Raw genomic sequence first — 12,159 nt, 5'->3', positions numbered from 1 at the left:
ATCAGGAAGGAATATTCCTTCTTTGGAAAAGTTGGTTTTGCTTTAGCACATCTCTATGTTGGATGCATCATTGTAAAATGAATTGTATCATCACCCTGTAATTTTGTATGTGGAGTTACTTATTTCTAAATGCTGGTTAAAACGTTGTGTAAAGTTCCCTTGCATTTGCACTTTCACTTGCACTTTCATTTGCACTCTCGGTCTTACTGAAAGAACCAACCCTGAGAAGGGAACTTTCCTCATCCCCTCCTCCATGCCCATATGCTTCCTAAGAGTTTATTTTTAGTTGTCAGAACTGCAACCTTTACAAAGCACACCACAGCCCGCCTCACACATATGAATCCGTAAATGGAAGTTACTCTACAAATTTGCTTCCTGCTAAAATGAGGATTTTGACATGAAAGGACAGAGTTAACTACTGTAAGAACCTCAAGATGATATCTATGCAACTCAGTGGATCTTCCTAAAATTGTTTGAAGTTTTGCAAAAAAAAAAAAAAAGGAAGAGAAAAAACTCAGTCTGCAGAAGAGATTGTGCAACGTCGTTTCTTCTTTTTTTTCCACTTCCTTCCAGGTCCTAGTCTATTTTTCAATTGTTATAATTTAATTGATAGTTTTGCTTCAATTTCATCTAGATGCTGTCCGCTGTCAGTAGCACTGTTGTTCAAAAGACTGGGTCTGAACCAATTCCCTGTCAGCATGTTACCACAACTACAGAAACAGGTGCTGGAACGGGAGGGATCTATTCTGCCATCCTCAGCCGCAACCAGCCCATCACTGAAGTCAAGGAGAAAACCTTTCAGGAGCTTCATAAGAAGTGCCTTGAGAAGAAGACCCTTTATGAAGATCCAGATTTTCCAGCTAATGACAGCTCCCTTTTCTTCAGTCAAAAGCTCCCAGTCAAATTTGAGTGGAAAAGACCCTCAGTGAGTAGGCCTCTTGTCTAATCTAAAGATTAGCGTATGCTTAATATTTGCAAGTCATCTATGTAATATTATTTCAAATGGAAAAGCAGAATGCACAATATCTCCGAATGAAATCTTTGAGAAATCTTGGAATTGTGTGATGTGGGAGGTTACAGTCAATAACCTAGACATGGACAAGAAGACGGGGTCAGAAAAAAAAAAAAAGAATTAACAGCTGAATATCACAAATACGATTACTTAACACATGTTTCATAATTTCTCACTTCCAATTTAAAAATTACCTTTTAGTAGCCACTATTTTTGTGGCATACAAGGTTTTGGTGGACCATAAGCAACCCTGTATAGTATGACACTGTGAGAAAGCATGGATAATTTTAAAAGAATATCTGGAAAGCAAGAATTTGAGGTAGCGCATTTGCTTGTTCCCTCAAATTTAGCACTATGTTGTTGTGCAGCAAGGTCCGCTCCTTTTGTACATGTCTTGTGTCATCATCCAGATGCAAGAAAGTAGTGGAGCTGGTAATGTGGTGGCAGGATGAAGCAAAATCCAATAGATATCCATGGTATAGGCCTTGACAACTTTAAGATGTTTGGACTTCAACTCCCATGCTGGCTGTGGAATTCTGAGAGTTGAAGTCCACACATCTTAAAGTTGTCAAGGTTGAGAAACATTGTCATAGACTAAAGTTATGGGGACATATCTACCCAGAAGACTTATTCCAGTAATGTGATGCATGGACACATTTACAGTAACAAGAGTGTTCTATATAGCAGTGTTTCCCAACCTTAGCAACTTTAAGATGCATTGTTATGCTGGCTGGGGTATGCTGGCTGGAAAATTCTGAAATCCACATGTCTTGACACATGTCTCAACTAAAGTTGAGAAATACTGCTCTATAGTAAAAAAAAAAAAAAGTCTGATGTTCTTATACAGCAGGGGTCTTCAAACCTGGCCCTTTTATGACTTATGGACTTCAACTCCCAGAATTCCTCAGCCAGTGTGCCTGGCTGAGGAATTCTGGGAGTTGAAGTCCACAAGTCATAAAAGGGCCAAGTTTGAAGACCCCTGTTATACAGAAACTGAAGCATCTGATCAAGAAAATTTTTCAGTCCTGTTGTGAATTGATTATACAACTCAATGCTACATTTTGGAGTTATCACTTAGATAACTTCAGGGTTATTGCTTATCTAACCCTCTCAAGATATATGAATTGAAGATGCACTATTTTGATCGCAAAGCATCAAAACGTTCACACCAGTGGCAGACAATTTTCTTTGCAATCCTTAATTATCAAAGTGTGTGTGTGTGTGTGTGTGTGTGTTTCTCAACAGTGTATTTCTTTATCTAGGAAATCTGTGAGAATCCACGCTTTATCCTTGGTGGAGCTAATAGGTCTGACATTTGTCAAGGGGAACTAGGTATGAAATCCTTTCTTTGCAGTTTTTGGGGGTTTAAAATATTTTATTTATCCAATGAATTTACCAGTTACCACTTTCTAATTAATGTATGGAGTAAAACATTTTTCTGAAGAACAAAAATACCATTAGTAATTATTCAGTTGCATGTATTTTTTTTCATTCTGTCACTGAATGTGCCCAACCTTGTTTGTTTTGTTTCAGGGGACTGTTGGTTTCTGGCTGCCATTGCTTGTCTGACCCTGAATGAAAAATTATTGTTCCGGGTCATTCCAGAAGGTCAGACCTTCACAAAAGATTATGCTGGGATTTTTCACTTCCAGGTATATATTGTAAAATACACCCAAGTGGACATTCCTTTCTGCATTTCCCCTATGATCTACTAATTATTAGATAGTAACTCAGAAGTACACCCAGAAATGAAAAGCCTATATTAATCACCATTTTGCTAATGTCAGAATAATGCAGTATATATATGTTCTCACTGTTCCCCATATGGATAAATAGTAACTTCTGTGTACTTTAAAGGAAAATGGATTGTTTCCTTAAAGGAAAATGGATTGTTTCCTTAAAGGAAAATGGATTGCATATATCATTCCAATAGATTGTATAGGGTAGATCCCTCCCCGCAACCACTAAGCACCCAGACCTGGCTAGCTGTTAAAGTCAAAGCAATGTAAATTGTCATCTAAAGCAGGGGTCCCCAACCCCCGGTCCATAGATCAGTACCGGTTCATGGCTTGCCAGCAACTGGTCTGTGCAAACAAGCAAAGCCCCATCCACGGGCAGCACATAAAACCACTCACCTTCCGGTCCGCGGAAAAACCTCTCTCCGTGGAACCGGTCCCTGGTGCCCAAAAGGTTGGGGACCTCTGATCTAAAGTGCAAAGGTCCAAGAGTTCAATTTCTGATAGTTTGAATCATACAGTGCAATGTATGTCTGATGAGTTCCAAATAGGACAAAACCAGTCATGCAGCGCCTTCTGGTGACAAGTGTATTTTCCTATTAGGATTTAATCATGAAACAATATAATCTAGTCCCTTTTATAGTGTATAAATCAGCTTTTGATCATAAGTGACACCTTGTGCTGTCTACCTTGGTGAATTCTAATTTGTTTTCTTCAAATCTTCCAGTTCTGGCGTTATGGAAGTTGGGTGGAAGTTATCATCGATGATCGTTTACCAACATATGGAAAACATCTGGTCTTCACTAAATCCTCCCAGCAGAATGAATTCTGGAGTGCATTACTGGAAAAAGCTTATGCAAAGTAAAGAGGTTTTGTCCATTCAGTCCTTTTCTACGACCTATTGTTTATTGTTCATGTTGAGATTGAAACATGTAGATATAAAACAGTAGCAGTTTTCACAAATAACATGGTCACCTAATGATGGCAATAAAGATAATTCTACTTTTTTGCTTGGCATTCATCAGTTCCATTGTTTGTGCAAATGCTGCATTTTTTTACACTCTATAGCTTTACATAAAATGGGAGCTCTACTTCTTGGTCAAAACACATACTGCTTCCATCATATTAAGTAGTCTGAGTCATGGTTTCTACACAATGGTTGGAGTCAGATATTGATAATGATGATTATGTGCCATCAAGTGAACGACACATAATCATCATTATCATCAAGTTGATTCCTAGTGACCACATAGACAGATTTTCTCCTGGATGATCTGTTCCTCACCTGGTCCTTCTAATGATGTACTCATTCATCCACCATGCTGCTGGTCATCGTCTTCTTTTCTTGCACCTTTCCCAGAGAACTATGTTTTTGCATAAGGTGTCTGAAAGTAAGTAATAAACTATGGCTTATAATCTGCAATGACTGACTTAGTCACATTAGTCAAATTAGTCACATTTGTAAAATCCAAATAAATCTAATTATGGTTAAGTCAAATAAGTGAAGACAACTATGAAGGAAGCTAGCTCTTCTTGTAGCGTAAGCTTTTGCCATCTGGAGATAAAACTGATCTATGTAGAAATGGATGGAGATTAACAATGAGAGTCATTTAACTTTTTATGTGTTCCTTTTCAGGCTTCATGGGTCCTATGAAGCATTAAAAGGAGGCAACACCACAGAGGCCATGGAAGATTTCACAGGAGGAGTAACAGAATTTTATGAAATAAAGGATGCTCCTAAAGATACATACAAAATCATGAAGCATGCCATTGAGAGAGGGTCACTTATGGCTTGCTCCATTGAGGTATATTTTGAGTAATGTATTTGTAATAGGTCTTGGCTCATCTTGTGTGCAAATTCAGGAAAAGATCAAGGTGATAATTTGACACTGAATGAGTCTTGAGAATGTATCACAGCAAGGGATCAGTACGAAAATAAAATCTTTGCACTGAAGAATACTTAAAAGCTATGGATCCCATAGCAAATCTGGATCTCAAAAATAGTGTCCTCACATGCCTCAGAGAAATAGGTTGGAGTATAATGAAGAATCTTTTTCTTTACTTCCTCTTTTACCACTTCGGGTGTCAAGGGAGATAACACAATGAAAGCATGACATTGGGAAACAGACATAAAAGGGAAATGTGTAATTGGTGTGGAACTAGCATTCAGCGATAAAACAGCATTCAAACAAATCCTTGAAGGATAGTAATGAAACAATGGATACAGTTCAGTTTCTAAGGAAGAGGACCAATCCAGTGTATCTTCTGTGCAGTTTTTTTATTTGCCTTGGAAAGAGAATATTTTGCATAAAGAAAGTAGAATTACTGTTACTAGAGTAACTAATTGATAAATAGGTGGGGAAAGAAAGGACAACAGAGGAAGAGAAAGAAAAAAAAAACAGAAGGAGCTGAAAATCCAACCTGTATGCAAAAATAGATAGTAGTGCTTTTTAGCCAGCCTAGCTCAGCACATTCCTTGATTCAGGATGGGCTTTGCTCTACCACTCCCTTTTCTGACTCTGGATGCAGCACATCAAGTGATGCTGGCTGACTCTTCCAGTTGTGGTACCTAACTCAGCAGGGCTTCTTCAGGGACCTAGGAAATTATGTTTCTAAGGCCTAAGGTAACTAGATACTATAGGCCAGGGATGTCAAACTTGCAACGTCACATGACGTGTCATGACGTATTGTGACTTTTTTGCCATTGCCGGCAATGGGGTGGGCATGGTTTCACTATGATGCATCCGGCCCGCGGGCCGGCAGTTTGACACCCCTGCTATAGGCCTTTTCCTTGGGCCTATAAATGCAGATTTAATTGAATAGAAGAACCTATTCCAGGTCATCCTGCTGGTTTCACCTCTAGTCTTTCAGGAAGGACTGGCTTCAGAATATTCTGCTTAAAGATACAGCAACACATAAAAATTAAATTCTAAAGAGATTTTATGTTGTTAGGCATCTTTGTCCATTTATAATAGTATTCAATTATTAATTTATTTATTTATTTATTTATTTATTATTTTAATTTATATACCGCCCTTCTCCCATAGGACTCAGGGCGGTTCACAGCATATTAAAACAAATAATATACCCAAAATACAAAAATACACAGTACAAAAATACAAAAGAATAAACCCTGATAAAAGCCAAATTAAAACCAAATATTCCCAGCTGTGTTACCGATTAAANAAAATTATCCCTACCTAAAATCCTCCCTAGGTCAGGCCCGCTTGCTGGAAAAGCCATGTCTTGAGGGCGCGGCGGAAAGTAAGGAGATCCGGAATCATCCGGATCTCGGGGGGTAGTTCATTCCAGAGGGTGGGGGCACCCACAGAGAAGGCCCTCCCCCTGGGGGTCGCCAGCCTACATTGCTTGGCCGACGGCCGACGGCACCCTGAGGAGGCCCGCTCTGTGGGAGCGTACCGGTCTATGCTACATCTCTGATTCATTTTTCATAATATCTTCCTACTTTTCCTTTCTATTTTTCTGTCCTAGGACAGTTCAGGATTTATTTATGGAAGTGCCCCTACAACTAATATTGAACAATTCATTATCCAAAAGTTGCAGAAGGTGAATTCTGAATTTTTAAACGAGTCAAATGAAGAAACAAAAGATCGAACAACCAGGGTTTGTATTACTCAAATGTGTAGTCAGTAAGAACCATGTGGTTTTTATGATGTCTTCGCTAACTGCATCTCCTGAAAGATTTGCATTATGTTCAGTTTGCAGCACTGGAATTTTAGAATATTATGATTAATGAAGTTGGAATTATGAACCCAATAATAATTAGCAGGCAAGCATTTGCTTTTAAATTATAATCTATTGAGGCATTTTCCCCTTTTTTTCCAATGAAACTATACAGATATTATTAAATACTAAAGTCCAATGGCATTTAAGAGGGGGAGGGGTTCAGACCTTGACCTCTTGCCCTTACATAACTACTCCAGTCTAATTCCCCATTTAACCCCTCCTCCCAGCTGTGATGCTTGGTCTCCAACAAGAGCAAAGCATTGAACATAAGGAGAATAGAATAGAATAGAATAGAATAGAATAGAATAGAATAGAATAGAATAGAATAGAATAGAATAGAATAGAATAGAATAGTTGGAAGGGATCTTGGAGGTCTTCTAGTCCAATCAGAAGTGGAAGGCTGCTTGTCTTTCCACTTCTGCAGTTCTTGATTCTATGATATATAGGTGATAATTAGCACCTTGCACTTGACCTAGAGTTAGATGTTATGAGCCCATCTGACCAAGAAGTAAACTTTTCTAAGTTCTGTAATGATTCCAAAAAGCTTTCTCTGCTTTTAACAGACCATCATTCCATTGTTGTATGAAAGGCGCATGACTAATGGACTGGTCACAGGTCATGCATATTCAGTCACAGGAGTAGAAGATGTAAGTATGGAAGTCTATTAATCAACAAGCCTGACATTCATTAACAAATTCTTGCCTTTCTATACAAGATTTGTGTCAAGCAACTTCATTATTGAAAAAAGGAATAATTGTTTTAAACTATTAGTGAAACATAAATAATCTTGGAAATAGTAAGGAAATTTCATTAATATCCACATTTGGTTGGGCTATGATATCTAGTACCTCACTGATTCCCATGTTGATCTGGCTGACTTAACAGGCCAGAATCTGTAAGGAGTTATATGCTGTGTAATTTCAGGGCATCTCTAACTATGTGTTTTTCCCCTTCCTATGACCAAGTCAACACTTAAAGGGGAGAAGATAAAACTGGTGAGGCTCAGAAATCCCTGGGGACAAGTAGAATGGAATGGAGCTTGGAGTGACAAGTAAGCAAAAACTGATCTTCTTGGAAGCCATTGATGTACACTGAATAAGAGAACTTAATTTCACTTTAAAAACTTGTATTCTTTAGTTTGCTCGGAAACATTAGCATCTTGCTCCTGATCTGATGTAAAGGTCAGAAATTAAATCTTTTTTCTTTGTCCATCTTATTTTTTAAGGCTGTTCTTTAACAAAATTTGACAACTATTTTAAATATAAAGATCAATTATTTTAAATAGGATAAGGAGGGCAGAATCAAGCATATGCATACTGCATATTCTTCATTCAGTGATTTAATAACACTTTTTAAAAATAAAGCAGAATTGTATGTCATGTGTTTGTGTGTATACGCGCATATACCTTTTCAATTTTTTCTTATTTGAGGTCTCTCAGATAAGAAAAAATTGAAAAGGTATATGCGTGTATACACACGAACACATGACATATAATTCTGCTTTATTTTTAAAAAGTGTGGGAAGCATAATTTTTGAGTAATCAACTGAGACTTATGTAAGTAAACTTCATGAAGAGAACTTTCACCCCTGCGTATATGGATTGAAGATTGGACTCATGTAGATTTAAGAATTAAAGCTGAAACAAGTTTGCATAGTTCAAGTGTTTGTTTATTTATATATACATAGAGAGATACAGTTTATAGTCAACCTGACTCCCAGCAATTCTGAGCAGCTTAAAGCTTTAAAATATACACACAGACACACACAGACACACAGAAAAAAAATCACAAGTGTTCTGAAGACAAACATGGAAACTATGGGTTTGTTTTTTTTCTGGGAAGAATCCCAGAGAAGTTGAAAGAATTGAGACTACTCTTTATTATATTTAAGAGCATGATAATTTGTAATATTATACTCAGTGGTACAACTGTAGGGAAGGAACAACAATTTGAGTTTTCAGTTGATGAAATAAAAAGAAGCAGTTTAACTAAATTTGGTATTTACTAAATGAATAAATGATAAACTTTGTTAATAGATTATGAATCGAAAACTTTATGATTGAAGAAGTAATCCCATTTTCATCAGCTAATAAAGGTTTTCTCTTTTTTTGCAGCTCAGATGAATGGAATGATATTGACAATGCTGAGAAGGTCCGATTGCAACATAAAATTGCAGAGGATGGCGAGTTTTGGTAAACATTCAAATTTCTTTGTGTTTTAAAAAAGGATGCATTTATTTCTGGGGAATCCTTTCATCTTTGCTTTTAACATCCTAACTTGATTAAAGGTAAAGGTTTCCCTTGCCCAGTTGTGTCCAACTCTAAGGGGCCATGCTCATCTCTGTTTTTTTAGCCAAGGGAGACAGCATTGTCCAAAGATATTTCTTTGGTCATGTGGCCAGTATGACTATACACCAAGGCACATGGAATCTGTCACCTTCCTACCTAAGTGGTACCTATTTATCTACTCACATTTGCATGCTTTCAAATTGCTAGGTGGGCAGGAGTTGGGCAAGTAATGGGCGTTCACCCCGTCGTGTGGTGTGTGGGTCTTGAACCCAGGCTGTCACCTGTCCAGCTGACAAGCTCTGTATCTTCAACCACTGAACCATCGTGCCCCTTTCTAACTTGACTATATAGCAGCAATCATATGAAATGCACTGTGCTGATTGCATCTTTGTGACATTCGTATCCTTGTTTCCCACTCTTAGGATATCATTCAAAGATTTTCTGAGATATTTCACAAAGTTGGAGATTTGTAATCTCACCCCTGATACACTTGAGGCTGATAAGCTTCATACATGGACAGTTTCCGTCACAGAAGGACAATGGGTGCGAGGCAGCACTGCAGGTGGCTGCCGTAACTATCCAGGTAAATCAAGTGTTAGGAATACTTTGGTTAATTCAATTGCTTGAATTGAACTGAGAATTGAACTGTCAAAACATTGTGTAGGAAACTAAAATGTAATTTAAATTGGGGGGAACCATTTGTAGACACTTTTTGGACCAATCCCCAATATCGTTTGAAACTCCTGGAAGAAGATGATGATCCAGAAGATACAGAGGTGATATGCAGTTTCTTGGTGGCACTGATGCAGAAAAACAGGAGAAAAGAGCGCAGACTAGGAGCCAATCTCCTCACAATTGGTTTTGCTATCTACGAGGTATGTTAATCACCAGGCTACTAATTAATCACATCCTACTACTTCACAATTGAGCTGGTTAGAGAGAAGCAACTTAGAACTAAGGAGAAACTTCCTGACAGTTAGAACAATTAACCAATGGAACAGCCTGCTCCAGAAGTGGTGAATGCTCCAACACTGGAAGTTTTTAAGAAGAGACTGGACAGCCATTTGTCTGAAATAATGTAGTGTTCCTGCCTGAGCAGGGGGTTGGACTCGATGACCTCCAAGGTCCCTTCCAACTTTATTATTATTATTATTATTATTATTATTATTATTATTATTATTATTATTATTATTATTATTATTATTATTATTATTATTATTATTATTATTATTATTATTATTATTATTATTATATATATATATATCGTAGGCCAGCTAATTGTACAGGTAAGTCCTTGACTTACAACCACAATTGGGACCAGAACCTCTGTCACTAGACGATTCAGTCATTAAATGAGCCAACCTATGACTGCACCCAGTTTGACAATCTTTTCTGCTGTGGTCTTAAGCAAAACACATGGTTGTTTAGCAAATCTGGCTTTTCCCATTAACTTTGCTTCTCAGAAGTCAGTTGAAAAAGTCTCAAATGGAGACAATATGATCCTGTGGCACTGCAATGATTGTGAATACATGCCAGTTGCCAGTTGCCCAAATTGTGATTATGTGACCACTGCAAGAGTCATAAGCATGAGGATCAATCATAAGACACTTTTCGCAGTGACATCCTATCTTTGAACAGTTGCTAAATGTAAGGGTTTAAGTCAAATTCTACCCCTACTTGGACAAAAGTATAAAACACAAGTGTTAGATTTCTTTTTAAATACTAGATGCCATAAATTAAGTATTACTGTTACTATGCTCTATTTAAGTTCCTGTTTGGAACTTAAAAGAAATCAAACTCTTCCCTTGTTTCATGGTTGAATCAAAATATGAATGCAAGAGGGTACAATGGTAGCAATAAAATGTTTCCTATTTGATAGCTAGTTTGCTGACTCTAATTTCAGTCAAATCCAGTAGCAATTATCCTTAATCAAAGAGTACAGATGAAGGTATTATTGAAGAATAAAGAAAATATGGACTATTGATAATTAACTGACAGAGAATATATACTGTAGTTTGACATTTCTATTTTTTAATTTATGGCTTTTTAACAATGACCTGCTATTTTAAAACTTGTTTGGATTTGTGCACTAGAACCATAAAACCGTGTCAATAACCACAAAATTCCTTCAGCCTTTGCTCCCTTAACACATTAAACCATAAATGAAAAATGTCTTCATGGATTACCCATTTTGATACCCCAGTTGATACAATCTATGCCTTCAATATACTGGCTAAAGACAAAACAAATTCCTAATGTCCCCAAGTTAAAAAAAAAAATAGCCCAGGATTCAGCACCAGCATCTCTAATGATGTTCAGCATTATGCCTTCTGTGATTCTCACTCAAAAAAAAATAATGGGGGGAAAATGCAGCTTCCAACTATGTAATTATATTTGTACAGGTAGTCCTCGACTTATCAACACAATTAGGCCCAACATTTCTGTTGCTAAGCAAGATATTTGTTAAGTGAGTTTTGCCCCATTTTGCGACTTTCCTTGCCACAGTTATTAAGTGAGTCACTGCAATTATTAAATTAGTAACACGGTTGTTTCAGTGAATCTGGCTTCCCTATCCATTTTGCTTGTCAGAAGGTCACAGAAGGTGGTCACATGACCCTGGGACCCTGCAACCGTCATAAATACGAGTCAGTTGCCAAGCATCTGAATTTTGATCTCGTTATCATGGGGATGCTGCAACAGTCATGTGAAAAATGGTCATAAGTCACTTCAGTGCTATTGTAACTTCAAACGGTCACTAAACAAACTGTTATAAGTCGAGGACTACCTATATCCTAAGCTGAACTTATATTTGCCAAAACTGTGAACATAGATTTTTAATCATAAGACATCTTCCCTCCTTTTCCTAATTGTATTTCTACCTTGCTTGCTTTACAGGTGCCGAAAGAGGTAAGAGCAGACTGTGAAAGACCTATTAATTGCTTGGGTAACATCTTGAATACAACTCCTTTTCTACTTCACTCTTCAGAAATTTCCAGGTTAGATTTCTTAGTGACCTTTAGGTGAAAATCCACTCGGTCTTAAAAGCGTGCATCAGTATCCCAAATTATGCATTTAGGGACATACTCAAATAATTCACATCCCAAGGGCATTTGAAAAGTATATTAATAGAAATAGAACTTTACACATGGCCCATTATATATAGAAAATACAATAATATTGATCATCTTAATGTATGACTTTTTTACATCTGTTAAAGTGCCACAAGCCTACACAACCTATCACAGAACTTCCTTATAATTTATGGCATTATTTTAGATAATTTATCCAACAACTGGTAATATCACTATTGTTAAGTGACGGCAAATCAAATATGATATCTTAGAGTAATTTTCCTACCCAACAGAAAGCCCTAAGT

The 12,159-nt window shown here is 37.2% G+C and overlaps 1 protein-coding gene across 1 annotated transcript; it reads left to right on the top strand.

Annotated features, from left to right (window-relative positions):
* Positions 1–310: 310 nt before the first annotated feature.
* LOC107300821 (calpain-3-like) lies at positions 311–11,779 on the top strand (the record flags this gene model as incomplete). Its single annotated transcript, XM_015830110.1, has 13 exons — positions 311–420; positions 635–925; positions 2,275–2,344; positions 2,546–2,664; positions 3,476–3,609; positions 4,385–4,553; positions 6,241–6,372; positions 7,059–7,142; positions 7,461–7,546; positions 8,610–8,687; positions 9,206–9,366; positions 9,489–9,658; positions 11,679–11,779. Coding segments are annotated over exons 2-13 (1,595 nt in total), but the record flags the coding sequence as incomplete, so codon positions are not given.
* Positions 11,780–12,159: the final 380 nt, after the last annotated feature.

The sequence above is a fragment of the Protobothrops mucrosquamatus genome, unplaced genomic scaffold (genome assembly GCF_001527695.2).
Source record: "Protobothrops mucrosquamatus isolate PMUCROS unplaced genomic scaffold, P.Mucros_1.0 scaffold8602, whole genome shotgun sequence".
Classification (NCBI taxonomy): Eukaryota; Metazoa; Chordata; class Lepidosauria; order Squamata; family Viperidae; genus Protobothrops; species Protobothrops mucrosquamatus.
Note: the sequence above shows the minus strand (reverse complement) of the source record. Positions and strands in the feature narration are given on the sequence as shown.